The sequence below is a fragment of the Pelophylax lessonae genome (assembly GCF_965119305.1).
Source record: "Pelophylax lessonae genome assembly, chromosome: 3".
NCBI lineage: Eukaryota > Metazoa > Chordata > Amphibia > Anura > Ranidae > Pelophylax > Pelophylax lessonae.
In genome coordinates this window covers 426,813,957-426,833,239 of record NC_138770.1, presented here as the reverse complement: position 1 = coordinate 426,833,239, position 19,283 = coordinate 426,813,957, and the positions used below count along the sequence as shown (strand labels likewise).

Here is a 19,283-nt window from a genome sequence, read left to right as displayed (position 1 = left end):
GTAAAACTTTTTTTTCTTGGTTCACCCTGACACATCGATCTAGGTCTTCAATGAACTGTAAAACACAAGTCCTAATTGTTGAAACCAGGAAAACACTGATAAAGATCATGCAAATAAAAAAAAATACCAACAACAAAACAACAGTAACAACCTAGGTTGCATTTGTTCAGAAATAGAATCATGAATTCTTTGAAGAATATGACTGAACATAGGCTAGTATGTGACTCATGGTAAAAATTACTAGTAATTCTGGACTGTGCTTTGAAGAAGAAATATTGTCTGACATCTAATTCAGGCTGGAAACCTTTTGCTTGTATCTCAAGCAAGCAGGCATAGAATTGCATCAGAAGCTTATTGGGATCAGTATGATTTGGGACACATTTTAGCTGGATCACTTTCATGTGACAGCAGCTCAAACATCAATAATATAGCTCATGCTCTTCAGGTCTTTTATACTTTTACCTGACTTTGTGGCAAAAATGCACAAATAAAAAACCACTGTGAGAAAGAAAAAAAAAAAAAAAGCTTTAAACCGACCACACTGTTTATCTGCTGTATAATATTCTGTTATTTTCCTTTGTATTTCTTATTTAATTTTTAATAGCCTGTGCAAAGTCAGGTGTGCAGCAATGAACTGATATGAAACAGTTTACATTGCTAACAATGATGGATGTTGGCGATGACAAAGAATATCATGATATAATGAATGTATAAATAGGAAAAAAGTAACATATGCTGGCATGCTGCTCCTTAAAAGAGATTATCACAATAACTGGAAGCAAAGATGTAACAAAAACCACATAGCCTGGTAAACAGCCGAAATAGTGCCTGTATGTCAGAATAAAGGTAGTAGACTCCGCGCTAAGGATATAGAACACAAAAAGATAGGCTGCAGCCTCCCTGAACTAGAGTCGAGGACTATATAAGATGAAAGTGGAATAGGGTATTGGCGCTGCCTGTTGACAGTGAAGTAAGTTGATTTGGTATATGCAATGGTAAACCAATAAGATATAAAAAGAAGATAAATACAGTGGGTGAGCAATAATATTTAAAAACATGCATGTGTAAAATTAATATATATAAAATATAGATGACCAATATAATGTAGTGGTGCAACAGAGAATAAATAACTAAAAAACTCCTCAAATAGATAAATATGACAGGAAATAATATATATCCATATATAAATAAATATTTAAAGTGGACTTGTGCACTCAAAGCTATCAAAGTTATATAGTGCAAAAAAAGAGAATTATTAAAGTGGCAATGTGCATAAAAGCAAGTGAATTATTCAACAAAAAATGGCCAATAACGTGATCGATGTACATAAAAATAAAAATAAAATAATGTGACGATTGAAAATAAAGTGCAATAAGGTGCACAAAAAATGATCAGTGCATATAAACAATATGAGCAATAAAGTGACGGAATATTGACTGGGAAGAAAGTCCGTATGGGCAGTATATATACTAGAGAATGACTAAGTGACAGGTTTAGTCCATAAATAAATATGATAGGTGACTAAATCTTCATAAACGGATGCTGGAGGTGACCCCGTGGTGGGTAACCGGTGAGGTGCTGGGTGACCCCTAAGGTAAGTAGCCCACTCACCAGATGTACCCACCCCACACAGGGGTATAGAGAGGGTAATGTATGTGAATGATGATCACTCAATAGGTTCCTATTTCCCTCCGTGGTGGAAGAATACCGGGGGTCCTCCGTGGGGTCCGAAATATACAGGGGTCTCAATAGGATAGTCAGGATCCTGTAGTGATCCACGCTCAGAAAGAAATAATCTCCAGTGGTCCGCAGGTAAGCCTCAGCCAATCAGCGGTAGGTAGGGGCAGGTGGGTCACATATGGCAGAAAGAAGGGCTAATAGTGTAAATCTGTAAAGCCTTAATTGGTAATATCATACAAAAATGGGTACTCACAATGGTAGCATTAGTAAAGAACGATATACAGAGTCCTGGAACACAATGCGTTCCACCCGAGTACCGGAACCGGAAGTGATGCGACGGCGCTGTACGCGTTTAGTCATCAGACGTCCTCTGCAGCATGTCAGGTATGGACAACATGCCTGACATCAATCTTACATAGAGGCGTCTTGTATTTTCAAAATGTGAATATACAACAATTACAACATTACATGGACAGAGCCTCTTTGTGAAATGACTATACACAAAACATTGTGCTTGCTATACTGTATAGTTAAAATGAGATTAAACTCTGCTATATTTTTTTTTTAAATACATGACCCTCCAGGGGGTAATGTACCACATATTAGCACATTATGGCAGACTTACCCATCAAACGATGCCCTCCAGCGATGTGCTTTTAGTGCTCCTTGTGGTCAGGAGTGCTTCTATTTTCTCCCAGTCTTCCTTACAAGTTTGCTTTGTTTGGCCACTTTAATGGCCAGTCCGCTATGATGTCACTGCCACACATGTGCACAGGAGTCACAATAATACAGCACAGAGCAGTGCTGTAAATACTGTAAACATTATCACTGATAGGCAAAGAGAAATGTTTATGACAGAAGGGACCGATAGAGTTTCGTTGGTCATAAAAACCATAATTGTTAGCATTTTTTCAATGTTTTGCATTTAATTCCATTTTTAGCTCCAGTTTTTGTTGTTCATACTTGGTATTTACATACTGTATGTACATTCAGACCATCTATTCCTCACTGTTGAATTTCAATCAGCTTTCATAAGATCTGATAACTTCTGACCTGGGTGTGTTTTATGTATGTCCCCATTAACACCACATACAACACAGCTGATGGACCCATGAGCTCTCATGGTACCCTAAAGTTGGATACATACTATCCAACTTTTGTGGTTAGATTTCCTTCAGATTTACCTTTTCTATGTAGTGCAAGGGCCTGCCAGATTGCATACAAATTGAAAGTGTTTAGGTTTGACCTCATATTATATGGTTTTGGTAAGTCTAAAGGAAAAAGTCTTCAGAAAATCTTATAGTGTGTATGGCCCTTAAGACTGGCCTAGCATATAGAAATAAATACTTTACTTTTTTTTCCTGGTCCTAACACTTATACAGCTGATGAGCTGCAGGTCCTGGCAGAAAAACTGCTATTTGCAGTAATCACACAGAGATTTTGTCATGACTGTCTTTATGACAACATTGTTTCAGGGCATGGAAAGCCTCAGCATGGCATTGTTTTATATGCATACGACACTGTATGTATAACAAAGAATTGTGCAAACCTCCAGATATCTAGCTCGAGAGCAGAGCAGCATCTGGAGTCCATCTGGTCTTTTAGGCCTAGGAGCAGTTGAAACCATTGTGTTTATTCCACTGTTTACTGCAAATATGTTGTAATACTGTTTTGCTATTTAAATGGATATACAGGTACACCATGTTTATTTATCTGCATTACTTTAATGTTAATTTATTTATTAGCGGTGTCTACAGGGAAAGCATATCCAACACCTGGACAGGCAGCCGGGATGTGTTTTCTCCACACTGCTCAATTCCCTCTATACCAAATACTACATTTCAGGGAATTTGTATGCTAAGGTGCAGATAACACAACTGTCATAGGTCTCATTCAAGATGGCGATGAGATGGCATACATGTGTGTGGCCCTGAGGGGCGATCATAACAACTTGGAGCTTAAAGCCATCAAGATAATAGTGGATTTCAAGAGAAGTCCCCCAACACTGACTTCCCTCACTATATTCAACAGTACTGTGTTTACTGTAAAGACCATCAGATCTCTATTATCAATAATTTTCCAGGATTTGAACTGACATCCAACATTGGCACAATACTCAAAAAAGCCCAACAAAGCATGTACTTCCTGCATGTGTTCAGGAAAATCAACCTGCCTCAGGATCTGCTAATACAATTTTACAATGTATTATTAAAATCTACACACACACTTACTATGAACAAGTTTGAGTTGGTTGTTACTGCAAGCTGGAAATTCTCTTCTGATGCTTTCCTATGCAATTAAGGAAAGCAGAGAAGAGGTTCAAAATCATAGGTGTGCTCACAGCGTGTACCAGGTGTGCCTGGTCACACCCTAATCATCCTGTGGAAAGCAGATTCCCTCTGTTTAAACCCCTGATATTTCAGCAAAGCCCCTCAATGGGGCTTTTAACCCCTTGCCGACCAGCCACCGCAGATATACGTTGGCAAGTCGTCAGGTTTCCGCAACGCGGCGTACCCACACGTCGCTTCGTGGGAGCGATCGTGGAGGCGCGCGCGTGCCCATTCGCCAGAGGGGAAGCTGATCTGCGGGGACAGCGTCCGCATTTGCCGCCGGGCAACCGCGATCTCTCCCCGTGGAGATAGAATGGCAATCTGCCGCTGTAAACATGGCAGACCGCTGTTCTGTCAGCAATAAACACAGGGCTCCTCCTATTTAGGAACACAGGTCCCTGTGTTTATTCCATAAGTCCATCCCCCACACAGTTAGAAAGCACCCCCTAGGGACACATTTAACCCTTTGATCTCCCCTAGTGTTAACCCCTTCCCTGCCAGTGTCATTAGTACAGTAACAGTGCTTATTTTTAGCACTGATTACTGTAATGTCACTGGTCCCCCCAAAAGTGTCAAAAATGTCAGTTAGGTGTCCAATCTGTCTGCGATTACTAGTAAAAAAATAAAAAAATTAATAAAAATGACATAAATATTTCCCCTAGTTTGTAGACGTTATAACTTTTGCCCAAATCAATCAATATACACCTATTGGGATTTTTTTTTTTTTTACCAAAAATATGTGGCAGAATACAAATTGGCCTAAAATGATGAAAAAAACTAGATTTTTTTTTTATTATTGAGAATGTTATATAGCAGAAAGTGAAATATATTGTTTTTTTTTTTCAAAATTGACGCTCGTTTTTTTGTTTATAGCGCAAAAAATAAAAATTGCAGAGGTGATCAAATACCACCAAAAGAAAGCTCTATTTGTGGGGAAAGAGGGCATAATTTTATTTGAGTACAGTGTCGCACGCTTGAGCAATTGTCCGTTTAAATAACGCAGTGCCGCATCGCAAAAAAAATGGCCTGGTCATTAAGGGAGAACATCTTCCGGTCCAGAAGTGGTGAAAATATTTGTAAAAAATGTTTTTTAAAAATTGTAAAAATGAATTAAATATAAAATAATACAAATAAAAACTACTGACACCATCCACTGCTCTACTGACACTGTCAATATATATATATATATATATATATATATATATATACAGTGCCTTGCGAAAGTATTCGGCCCCCTTGAACTTTGCAACCTTTTGCCACATTTCAGGCTTCAAACATAAAGATATAAAACTGTCATTTTTTGTGAAGAATCAACAACAAGTGGGACACAATCATGAAATGGCACGAAATTTATTGGATATTTCAAACTTTGTTAACAAATAAAAAACTGAAAAAATGGGCGTGCAAAATTATTCAGCCCCTTTACTTTCAGTGCAGCAAACTCTCTCCAGAAGTTCAGTGAGGATCTCTAAATGATCCAATGTTGACCTAAATGACTAATGATGATAAATAAAATCCACCTGCGTGTAATCAAGTCTCTGTATAAATGCACCTGCACTGTGATAGTCTCAGAGGTCCGTTTAAAGCGCAGAGAGCATCATGAAGAACAAGGAACACACCAGGCAGGTCCGAGATACTGTTGTGGAGAAGTTTAAAGCCGGATTTGGATACAAAAAGATTTCACAAGCTTTAAACATCCCAAGGAGCACTGTGCAAGCGATAATATTGAAATGGAAGGAGTATCAGACCACTGCAAATCTACGAAGACCTGGCCGTCCCTCTAAACTTTCAGCTCGTACAAGGAGAAGACTGATCAGAGATGCAGCCAAGAGGCCCATGATCACTCTGGATGAACTGCAGAGATCTACAGCTGAGGTGGGAGACTCTGTCCATCGGACAACAATCAGTCGTATACTGCACAAATCTGGTCTTCATGGAAGAGTGGCAAGAAGAAAGCCATTTCTTAAAGATATCCATAAAAAGTGTCGTTTAAAGTTTGCCACAAGCCACCTGGGAGACACATCAAACATGTGGAAGAAGGTGCTCTGGTCAGATGAAACCAAAATCAAACTTTTTGGCAACAATGCAAAACGTTATGTTTGGCGTAAAAGCAACACAGCTCATCACCCTGAACACACCATCCCCACTGTCAAACATGGTGGTGGCAGCATCATGGTTTGGGCCTGCTTTTCTTCAGCAGGAACAGGGAAGATGGTTAAAATTGATGGGAAGATGGATGGAGCCAAATACAGGACCATTCTGGAAGAAAACCTGATTGAGTCTGCAAAAGACCTGAGACTGGGACGGAGATTTGTCTTCCAACAAGACAATGCTCCAAAACATAAAGCAAAATCTACAATGGAATGGTTCACAAATAAACATATCCAGGTGTTAGAATGGCCAAGTCAAAGTCCAGACCTGAATCCAATCGAGAATCTGTGGAAAGATCTGAAAACTGCTGTTCACAAACGCTCTCCATCCAACCTCACTGAGCTCGAGCTGTTTTGCAAGGAGAAATGGGCAAAAAAAGTCTCTCGATGTGCAAAACTGATAGAGACATACCCCAAGCGACTTACAGCTGTAATCGCAGCAAAAGGTGGCTCTACAAAGTATTAACTTAAGGGGGCTGAATAATTTTGCACGCCCAATTTTTCAGTTTTTTATTTGTTAAAAAAGTTTGAAATATCCAATAAATTTCGTTCCACTTCATGATTGTGTCCCACTTGTTGTTGATTCTTCACAAAAATTACAGTTTTATATCTTTATGTTTGAAGCCTGAAATGTGGCAAAAGGTCGCAAAGTTCAAGGGGGCCGAATACTTTCGCAAGGCACTGTATATATATATATATATATATATATATATATATATATATATATACACACATGCACACACACATTTGTGTTTAAGCTTTGAGGTGCACACCCTAAAACAATAGGCTGTGCACACCTATGGTCAAAATACTGTGTAATTAATTTAAAGATAACTAGATATCTCCCCAGTTGTGATTCTCAGGGAAATATCTTCACCTCTTGGGATCCTTATGTATTGAACTGAGCTAAACCAAAACTTGTCTTGGACAGGAAATAGAGAGGTCAAATTCTACCAACTTTATAAGCATATTGTCTGATTTTGTATGTTATTCCCCAAAGCAATCAAACAACAACAGGATTAGGATCCCACTGTTATAGACAAAGGTTTACAATAAGGAAATGGCAATTTAAAAATGAAGATCCACTATAACAACATGAATTGATTTGCAGTTTTAGATGTACCATATTTTTTAAATAACTTGAAAGAACTCACCAAAGCCACAGTCAACTGGAACCACCCACTGTCCTGGTTTAATGCTATTTACTTGATGGCCAACTTTAATTACTTCTCCAACTCCTTCATTGCCACCTACTGCTGGCAAGTGGGGTAAAATCCCATAATTTCCTGCAAAATTTCAACTATGATTAACTTTCAGCAAAAAAAAAAAAAAACATCACACCCATCAGTGTTTGATAAACACTCTCAGTGCAGAACTACTGGAACTCAGAAATGTCATACACTGATGCACTTAGTCAAAAATGGAGTCAGTGACCAATTGTCAGACAGGTAGGAGATTTAAGCAAATGAGAGGACACACAGACAGAGAACTAGACTAACCATTAATGTTTATGTTACCATCTTGTCTGTCTGATAATATTTCACATAGCAGTTATGACTTGAGTCTAGCAAGTGCCTACCTTGTAACATGTTAACATCTGCAGGATTAACTGGAGCAGCCAACATCCTGATATGGATATCATCATGGCCAGTGTCAGGAAGGGGAATATGTTCTAGCCTGGTGGTGAAACAATCATTTATTCATTATTTATTACTTTATCACAAAGATTGCTCTGGCAAAAAAATAAATAAATAAATAAAACAGACCTTTTAGAGTCAAATGGTAATTTTAAAACATGTGGCCAATTAATTCAGGCTGCATGAAAACAGCAAGAGGCATATTTATAAAAAGAGATCATCTTTGAGGGAAACCCAACCTGTTCACTGTTCAGTGAACCACCAAACACCCTGGGCATATTTGGCCAATCCCCATTTGGTAGAATGTAAACAAAGCAGCTGGGCATCCTGGACAATGTCACTGACCAAATATGGTCATATTCCTATATGGTCAATGACCTCATCCATGTCATGATTGATGCTGGGTTTACATTGGGGGCATTGTTTATATTTTATTTTAACTTTATTATCCTTACTCTTTGGAAAACCACTGTAATAACAATAAAAAAATGTGGAAAGGTGGACTCCTTATCAACAGCACTTTAGAAAGCACCCATACCAGCTGTCATTAAAGAACTCACAGTGACAACAAATAGAACCAACCACAGTGAACCAAGTGACCGATGCAGTTATCAGATCCCCGCCCTGCTCACTAACTCGGGACAAAGGACTGGTCAATCTCACACTGCACTTTCACTTGTATAACCATGCCACTCTTTGCACCCGGCACAAAGATTTTTTCAGCTATAATCTAGGTCCCAGCAGTCCTAGAGTGATTCTCACTGGGAGTAATCAAGCAATTAACCCTTTGAACTCCAATCTCTTGCCAGATAGATTTTAGGGCTATCAACCCTTCACATTATTAGCAAGAACAATTGTGAAAAATAAATCAAATGTCTGTAACACACACTGTCACCTCAGACAGGTATTTTTTTAGAGATTTATTGTTCAGAAGCACTCTTAAAGAGTCACAGATTTGTTTAGTATGCATTGAAAAGTTCAAGACAAGGTTAACACTTTTAAGAATATGGTTTTAATAATGAAAAGGTCAAAATTGGTGCAAATAAAATATTTACAGGAAAAAGGGTGTTTCAAAGAAATAAGGAGATAATTCGGCAACAGAGAAATAAGGTAGAATTGAGGAGGAAGGATACTTGCAATCAATGTCCTGGATGTTATCAGAGTTCAGTGGATGAGCCGGGTGTTATCGGCTCTCAAATTTAACAGATGTTCCTGATTTAATGGTAAAGGAGAACTGTCAACTGTCTTGGCATCTCCCTTTTTTTCTGGGATCAAAGGGGTGTTGACATATGCCTTCTGACCAATTAGATGTCTAAGGAGTGTTCATGGGCTATGCTGGGTTTACGACAGTATCATAGCCCGGTCTTACACAACGTTTTCTACAACTGTTCGTGTCTCCCAATATGTACCGGTTGCATTCTTGAAACTGATAGATTATTGTTCAGCATTGAATTTCGTGTTCAGGAATACCAAACACAGAGTAGCTTAGATAAATTTGTCACCCAGGTAATATCTTACAGCTATCTTCCCTTCTGTAGGTGCTAGCATATTAATGTATGACCTTGATGTGTTCAGTATGATGTTTCCTATTCAACTATATACTTATTATTAATGTGGAATGTTCCTGTCTGATTTTAAGAATCGTGGGTGGATTTGTCAAATTTTGAAATAGGCAGAGGTCTCTGAAGGCCTTTTAGGAACCCCATTAGTTCTAGGTATCCTTTTATGAAGTGCTATGTATTCCTTAACTGTATTAATACAGTTATATGTGTTGGTACCAATCACTGACTGTGTCCATTCATAACCGAAGCATAGTAAACATTTACTATGCTTCAGTTTGTGAAGGAATGAGAAACCGCTCAGCACAGAGCACTTCCCATTCATTCACTGTTCAGTGTAGTTGATGCTGCAGAGTAAGAGACTGGGTTACCTCTATCGTCAGTCTCTTTCTCTTTCTCAAAAGTGAGATATTTTGCCCTAACAGGGCTTCTAAAAAGTAAAAGTAAAAAAAAGTAAAAAAAAAAAAAAGAGAAAAGAAAATAGTACAAAAGAATTTACATAAAAAAATACAAAATAAAATACTACAATTAAAAAAACTACTGACACTGTCAACTGCCTTACTGACATGGTCCACATTGCTCTATTGACACTATACACTGCCCTACTGACACCAACCTCTGCCTTACTGACATGGTCCACATTGCTCTATTGACACTATACACTGCCCTACTGACACCAACCTCTGCCTTACTGACATGGTCCACATTGCTCTATTGACACTATACACTGCTCTACTGACTAGGGATGATCGAACGGTTCGGGTCGAACATCGGTTCGACCTGAACATTGACTGTTCGAAATTCGGCCGAATTCAGAACTTTTTGCTGAAAAAGTTCGGAATTCGGCAACCAGAACCGACCAAAATGCAATGGGACAGGAACTGGACTTTAAAAGCCCGTGATTGGACCAAAACCATCAGTAAAAGCCAATTGAAGGGGCAGGAGAATGCTAGGAATGTGATTGGAGTGACTAGGGGGTCCAGAGGCCAATCATTAGTGAATACGCCCCCCAGTATATAAGATAGCCCCTCCAAATCTCTAGCATTTTAATACAGGGAGGTGGAAGAGAGTGGAAGCAGTTCTGTTACTTCTGCTCTCAAAGTGTCATTTAGCATTTATTAGTGCGAGGAAAGGGATATCTAGTGTAGTTAGGGTACTATTTTCCACTATAGTTAGATTTAATAATCTAGTTTCTGTAGGGAAAGTGTTAAGTGTAAGGGTGACCGTAGTGTAGTGTAGGGTTAACTGACTCTTCTGTGTAGGGGTATATATACACACACACATGTATACACATACACATATATAGGTGTGAAAGTAGCAGAAACCTATGCTTGCGCTAATGAAATAATTAACAGGCATATGGCTTCTCTGCTATCACACCTATATATGTGTATATATATATATAAGTGTGTGTGTATATATACCCATATACAGAAGTTCAGATGTTATGCCTGCCTCCAAAGACCCCCAAAAAATGCCCCAAAAAATGCCTGCAACAACACACCTGGGCGTTTTTGTAGCAGGCGTTTTTTTGGGCATTTTTGGGAGTCTTTGGAGGCAGGCATAACATCAGAACTTCTGTGTAGGGGTATATATACACACACACATGTATGTATATATACACATACACATATATAGATGTGAAAGTAGCAAAAAATGCCCAAAAAAAAACACCTGCTACAAAAACGCCCAGGTGTGTTGTTGCAGGCATTTTTTTTGGGCATTTGTTGGGGGTCTTTGGAGGCAGGCATAACATCTGAACTTCTGTATAGGGGTATATATACACACACACTTATATGTATTTATACACATACACATATATAGGTGTGATAGGAGCAGAGACATATGCCTGTTAATTATTTCATTAGTGCAAGCATAGGTTTCTGCTACTTTTACACCTATATATGTGTATGTGTATATATACATACGTGTGTGTGTATATATACCCCTACACAGAAGTTCAGATGTTATGCCTGCCTCCAAAGACCCCCAAAAAATGCCCAAATAAAAGCCTGCTACAAAAACGCCCAGGTGTGTTGTTGCAGGCGGTTTTTTTTGGGCATTTTTTGGGGGTCTTTGGAGGCAGGCATAACATCTGAGCTTCTATATAGGGGTATATATACACACACACTTATATGTATTTATACACATACACATATATAGGTGTGATAGGAGTGGAGACATATACCTGTTAATTATTTCATTAGCGCAAGCATAGGGTTCTGCTATTTTCACACCTATATACTGTATGTGTATGTGTATATATACATACATGTGTGTGTGTATATATACCCCTACACAGAAGTTCAGATGTCATGCCTGCCTCCAAACACGTCCACAAAAAAGCCCTATAAACGCCTGCAACAAAAAGCCGGGTGTAAAAGTAGTGAAGCCACTAACCTGTTCTATATGAATTCTAATACAAACAAACTTTTTTTTTCTGGTTCTGGACATGCTACAGAGCTGAAACTTCACAGGTACACTTTTTAGATCCCCCATACACTAAATCCAAAGAAATCTCATTTTTTTTTTTCAATAATTTTTTCAATAGTTGGCTCTCTATCAAAAATGACAATTTTTAAGAACTTTTTTTTGTGTGATTAATAGTCCCTGGGGCATGACCGAGAACCCTAGGCACTTTTTAGGGGCATTTATTGGGTTTTAGGGCTTCAAAATTGTGCTTTTGATTACCGAAGTTCGGGTCCCATTGATTTCAATGGGGTTCTGAAATCCGGGCCGAACTTTCGGGAAGTTCGGGTGTTCTGGTCGAACCGAGTTCGATCATCCCTACGTACTGACACCAACCTCTGCCTTACTGACATGGTCCACGTTTCTCTATTGAAACTATACACTGCTCTACTGACAATGCCGTCCTCTGCCCTACTGACTCTGTCCACTACTCTACTGACACTTTCTATTGCCATACTGACACTGTCCACGGTCATACTGACACTGTCCACATACCATCCACTGCCCTACTGACACTGTCAAATGTTCTACTGACTGACACTGTCCACTTTGACAGTAGGCTAAGTTTATACTTTTACAGTGACATTTGTTTATTGTATTTTTCCAAGATCCTTTACTATTTAGTTAGGAATTGCTGGTTAATTTCTTAAAAAAAAAAAAACCCCAGTGATCTTTGACCTCTTCCATGTTGTTCAGGTAAATCTCTGCCTCTCTCAAAGGTTGCCTACTCCTGGTCTAGGGGCTGCTGCTAAAGACCACTGTGCTCTGCATAAAAGCAGCAGTCTCTGTACAGAGGCTTGACATGCCTCTTGCCTTGTTATAACTACAGAAATGCAATTATCAGGGAACGTGAACTTTTGCTGAATGCTAAGATTGCAAACATGCTACAGACAGAATGTTTCTCAGTTTCATCTAAATTGAATAAAACCTTTTACTAGTAGAGCAAGATTAATAGCCAAAATATTGCATCTCACACATCATAGGAAAGAAGAACAGGCTTTGTTTACATTTTCTCCATCTGTTCTTTTTTCTTCTGTCAGTGCCATTGTGGAGATGGCATCAGCTGCAGCTGGCAGGTCTATATGCACATTCCAGCTCTCTACTGCAGGTTGAGATTGCTTGGAATCTAATGACTAGGGATGATCGAACTTTTGAAAAGTTTGGTTCGACCAGAACACCCGAACTTCACGAAAGTTCGGTTCGGATTTCAGAACCCCATTGAAATCAATGGGACCCGAACTTCGGTAATCAAAAAACACCATTTTGAAGCCCTAAAACCCAATAAATGCCCCTAAAAAGTGCCCAGGGTTCTGGGTCATGCCCCATTAACTATTAATCACACAAAAAAAGTTCTTAAAAATTGTCATTTTTGATAAAAAAGCCAATTATTGAAAAATTAAAAAAAAAAAAAAAAAAAGAGAGATTTTTTGATTTTTACTTTGGATTTAGTATCTGGGGGGTCTAAAATATGTGCATGTGAAGTTTCAGCTCTGTAGCATGTCCAGAACCATGAAAAAAAAAGTTAATTTTTCAGTAGAACAGGGATGTGGTTCGGGAGCCTCCTTTAACTTTAACACCTATATGATCTTTATTTCTGGTTCTGGACATGCTACAGAGCTGAAACTTCACAGGTACACCTTTTAGACCCCCCAGACACAAAATCACACAAAAAAAGTTCTTAAAAATTGTCATTTTTGATAAAAAAAGCCAATGATTGAAAAATTATAAAAAAAATAAAAAAATAAATAAAAAGAGATTTTTTGATTTTTAGCATCTTGATTGTAGCATCTCCAGAACCATAAAAAAAAGATCGTTTGTATTAGAAAACTTTAAGCACAGGAATATGGCTTCTCTGCTGTAACACCTTGCCGGTTTAATAGCAGGCATTTTTTTGGGTTCTTTGCAGTCAGGAAAAACATCTGAACTTGTGTATAGTGGTACTGTGCACAAGTTCTGATGTTTTGCCTGCCTCCAAAACCCTCCAAAAAATGCCAGCAAAAACACACCTGGGCATTTTTTTTTTTGACGCTAGCGTTTTTTTGGCATTTTTTGGGGTTCTTTTGAGGCAGGCAAAACATCTGAACATGTGTATAGGGGGTATATATAGACATATATGTCTGAATATATACCCCTAGACATGTATAGGTGTGATAGTAACAGAAATATATTACTGTAAATGATTTCATTAGCGCAAGCATTTATTTCTGCTACTATCACACCTATATATGTCTAGGGGTATATATTCAGACATATATGTCTATATATACCCCCTATACACATGTTCAGATGTCATGTCTGACATCAAACATGTCCTCAAAAAAGCACTGACAGTGGCAGCCCCTGCAGCATAAAAAATGCTTGCTGGTGAGAAGCCACATACCTGTCCCGAAGCAACTCAGAGAAATGATCATTTCTCTATAGCGGTCACCCTGCTATGGAAGGGTTTTGTCACCCTGCCATAGCAGTCACTGTCAGTTAACCCTACACTACACTACGGTCCCCTGACACTTAACACTTTCCCTACAGAAACTAAATTTTTGAAGCTAACTTAAGTGTAAAGGAGCACTCTAACTACACTAGATATCCCTTTCCTCACACTAAAAATAGCTAAATGACACTTTTAAAGTAAAATTAACAGAACTGCTTCCACTCTCTTCCATGTCCAGTATAACAATGCTGGGAATATGGCGGGGGCGATCTTATATACTGGGGGGCGTATTCACTAATGATTGGTCTAGGGACCCCCTAGTCACTCCAATCACATTCCTAGCATTCTCCTGCCCCCTCAATTGGCTTTTGCTAATGGTTCTGGTCCAATCACGGGCTTTTAAAGCCCATTTCCTGAAGCATTGCATTTTGGGCGGTTCTGGTTGCCGAATTCCGAACTTTTTGGGCAAAAAGTTCTAAATTCGGCCGAACCTCGAACACCCAATGTTCGGGCCGAACCGATGGTGGACCCGAACCGTTCGATCATCCCTACTAATGACACCAGACCATGGGACAGGGAGAAGAACAGGGGTTTGGGAGCTGGCACATACAGGTATACAAAATAAATAACCAAAAAATAAACCAGCGCAACCCCCTATATGTGAATATCATAAATTAATACATGCAAAAACCGGCTGCTATCACTTATCGTGTTTTTCATCACTAATAAATATACTTCAGATCATAAAACAGTGCTGCGCCAGATATGAACAGTGAAAAGAAAATATGGTATGAAATCCATATACATACTCATTCATCTAAAGTGACTCAGTGAATTAATAATAAAATAAACAGTGTAAAATGATGTGATACAAAAGTCCATAAACATTTAGTAAATACGTGCATATGAACATAATATGTGCTCAGTGTTCCCCCGCCTCCTGTGCTATCCAGCCTCTCACCTCATATTCTGACTCCTGTTTCACCAGCAAGACAGAATAAGCAGTTCCCCTCTGGGATAATTGCAGTCTTATGGGTTTCTCTGGTGGTATGCTCATAAACATAACCCAAGCTCTCTGTGTTGATCCACAGGAATAAAAGGCCAGGAAACCAAAAAGAAACAAACAAATCACCGCTCTGAAAGCAGCCAGCTGAGCCGGATGGATCCCGAGCAACTGTGGCAGTCTTGCAGGAATGGGTGCCCACCAAGGTCCACAACCTGAGAAGTCCATGTAAGTAGAAAAGAAAGTGGCACTTCCAGACCCAGGAACTTGGAAACTTGAGTTTTAGTCTTCAAATCAAAGGTACAACATCAGACAGGAACAAAAGACAAACTGGACAGCAGACACGTTTCACACCTTGTGCTTATTCATTGCTCAAGGAATAAAAGGCAACATCTAGTGCTTTATATTTAAGATCATTGATTTATTAAAAAAGTATCAAACAACTCACAAGAAAAGCACTATAAGCAGTGCGGGCAGGTACAGCGCGCAGCTTATCACTCATAGGGGCCATGTGACGCTGACAGACAGGCTTCGCCCCCTATACGCGTTACGTCATGCGTTGACTTTCTCTGTAGGGGTCTTTTATACCCTGCCATATTATGGATCAACACTGAGAGCTTGGGAACTGTCTATGAGCATACCACCAGAGAGCCCTATCAGACTGCACTTATCCCAGAAGGGAACTACTTATTCTGACCTGCTGGTGAAACAGGGGTCAGAATGTGAGGTGAGAGGCTGGATAGCACAGGTGGCAGAGGAACACTGAGCACATATTATGTTCATATGCACGGATGGTGGATTATGACACTGAGTTAGCTCGTATTTACTATATGTTTATGGACTTTTGTATCACATCATTTTCCACTGTTTATTTTATTATTAATTCACTGAGTCACTTTAGATGAACATACAGGTATACAGCTATTAGGAAAAAAATAAAGATAAAGATGTGCTGCGCAAAACTGTGTGATCATCATAAATAGTGATTGTATAGACAATTGATTTTACAATAACTTTTTACATAGGTCACACAGTTTTGCGCAGCACAATCTTTATTATTTTACACATATTGCACTCACGGTTAGGGAGTGAACAGTGCTAGCAACATCTCTGACTCACATCACCATAGATTGCTCGCAGACCCTCTCATTTATAAAGATGGCAATACTGTTACTATTGATCTTACACTACCGGGATCTGGTGAAGTGTCTCTTTAATTCTTCTAATAAGGAGGTAAGTGCTTTGGAGTCAGTTGAAAACGTGTATTGGTATAATGGTGGACACAGGAACCACTTCCCTCGTTTCAATGCTTATAACAGCTTTTTCCCACAAGAATGCATATGTTAAGTGCATGTTGTGTTGGCGTGTGTTGCCATGCATTCAGGGGCGTTATGTTAGATTTTGAATTAGTTTGAATTTACCTGATTATTGTACTGTAAGTTGCAGGTCAGTGCCTCCAAACTTCAGCTTGCAGAGCTTTATCTTAACACACTGCAACAGAGGTCATTAGTGGGAGCACACTATCGAAAAAATAACTTTCTGGTGTTCATGCATTTTGCTTGTACTGTAAACTCATCTGGTGTAAACAAGACCTAAATAGAGAGCCTCTCTCTAGATGGAGTAAGACTGAAAGAAAATGTTGAATTATACATGCACTGTATATAATTACAATTGCTACAATTGCTGACCTTCACTAAAGTTTTTTGGTTGTGTGACTTTCTCTGGCTTCAATACTTACTAAGTCACTGACCTTGAACAAGCATGGAAATTAGAAAATCGGAGTCTCCTGATGTGCATACTTGTTCCAGGTCAATTCCTCATGAAGTATTTTAGCCATTGTTGTGGTGCTCAATTCAATATGGGAAATAAAAAAAAAATACATGTAAAAAAAAGAAAAGAAAAATGCAGACATAAATGCTTTTTTTTTTTTTAATTTTACATCTGTGCTTTTAGTTTGGAATATTTAATATGCACCCCTGACCTGGGCTGGCTACATTTAGTGTATAGCTCTTCCGTAGCCAGCTGAGCTGCAATATGCTTGTTTGGTCTAATGCAGTTTTACCCTAAATCTGGGGGCTGATTGCCTCTGTCTGCCTCTGGAAGCATGTTTCAGAGATAGTATAGGAGAATCAGTCACTGGATTATGAATATTCATTGGACTCTAGCCAATCCCTGTGTGGCTTGTAGGCATGTGCACTTTATTGAAAAAGGAATAGATAAAAGGTGTTGGCGCTTCACCGTGTATACACCGTGTATAGGTATTAATTGAAAAAAAAGAAAAAAAAAACATAAATCCAATGTGACTACACCGATAATAAAGTGCTTCTGGATTGCTTCACCAGGGATGCTCGGAAGGTAGATGGTAACTCACCAGAAATGTTTGACCCCTTTTTACAGAAGGTCAAAAAGCCCTTTTTTAGAAAACCAGATTGGTTTCCAAGCTCACACCACTCCACTCCAATGATCCCCGGGCTGCAGCTAAAAGGTAAGAATGTACTTTACCAGGGAAACAAAGAAGGACTTGATAGTGTAGTTTGTTTTTTGATGTTAAAAAGGCATAAAAGATATATATTACACTCATATGTAACAATGCCTGAGCCCTGGCACTGGGGATCTACAGCATGTGCGGATGTGGCCTGTCAGTTTAGCAGAGGCGTACGCTCCACGCCTCGTTCTCAACACAGGGCCTTGGTAGGAAGTCACATGGGAATCCGGACGATGACGAATCCCCACTCCGACGTACGTTTTACAGCACTTGACATCTTCAGGAATGTGCACTTTATCCTCCCCTCTACAGGTGGTGCTGTGTTACTGACCACTGTACAGAGGGTGAGAGGATGAGAGGAACTTTGTTTTTCTGAAGCCTCTGTAGGTGTCATCAGGAGAGCAGCTGTCTGATTGGAAGCTGCAACATTTGATGACCTCTGTGGCCATCTTTAGTGAGGGCAATGCTAATAAATAGCACTGTCCCACTGTAGTTGGCATGCATTTGCAAAGTGGATTGAGTAGGGACGGGATCTCTAATGGTTAAGGACTTTGCACCAAGCGCTAGGGAGAGGTTCCTGATGTGGAGGGACAGGCCAGGGATACTGCTGCTGGCTTCACTATTCTGGGACTTCAGAGCTGGGACAAAGAACTTTATGTGGATCTCCAAGTGTGCCTTCACTGCTGCTTCGACTATCAGCCTCCCCCTTCAGTCAGATGCTGCCCAGTAACGTAAGCACTGGAACTGTGTTAAAGTACTGGTAAGGCTGCTATGAGCTGTTGTACCCAAATTGCCTGTATCACTAAGACTCTAATGCCATACTGTTTTGGGATTGTAAAGTAAGCCACTGGCAGCTGTCCACCTTGTGCATTTGTTACTTCTATTTTACCAAATAACAGTGCAATGTTCTGTGGTCTCTGTGTGCTTTAACTGCACCTTGGGTACCAATCAACTGGCGTATCACGGGCTTATCCAGAAGGTGTGGCTAGGGAGAAGAAAAATGTTTTGGAGGTTCTGATCAGATTCTCTTCCCTGGGGCCTCTCCCCTGGGAAGCAGCATTTGTGTAATACAGAAGAACTATTGCCGTTTCCCCTTTGCAGGTGCTTTCACTGAGGGCCTGTTGGAAGCTGGATGTAAGGAAACTTGCTGGAAGATGCTACCTGTAGAAGATGACTGACGAGGGAACCCTTTCAATAGAAAGTTCTGCAGGGGAACTGCCCCTGGATATTGTGAGTAGGACCTTTCACCTATAGCTTAAGGTGTGGAAACGTTTGAGGGTGAGATACCAGAGGTTGCTCAAAGGACTGTGACTGCTTGCATAGAGTCTTAGATTGGCTGGCTACCCCTTCCACTATCAGCATTATTTTGTGGCTGCTACTATAGATCTCAATACTGCTGAAATAGGATTTTTCAACCAATCTGTACTCCAAGACCTAGGTTTGCTTTAGAGTATTCTGCATCCTCATCCCTCCTTCTTGCCTATGTTCAACAGCTGCAAAAAAACTTCAAAAGACACCCCTAGACTGAGCCTGAATTTTGTC

The 19,283-nt window shown here is 39.6% G+C and overlaps 1 protein-coding gene across 2 annotated transcripts in view; it reads right to left on the bottom strand.

Moving 5' to 3' along the window:
* LOC309551509 (enoyl-[acyl-carrier-protein] reductase, mitochondrial-like) overlaps window positions 1-19,283 on the bottom strand; it is a 152,669-nt gene that overhangs the window by 71,856 nt on the left and 61,530 nt on the right. For both annotated transcript variants that reach the window (XM_082252121.1, XM_082252122.1), the window contains exons 2-3: window positions 7,740-7,837; window positions 7,315-7,446 (exon numbers count right to left, since the gene is read on the bottom strand). In XM_082252121.1, the coding sequence (XP_082108247.1) occupies window positions 7,315-7,446; window positions 7,740-7,837 (230 nt within the window). The remainder of the gene's footprint in view (window positions 1-7,314; window positions 7,447-7,739; window positions 7,838-19,283) is intronic.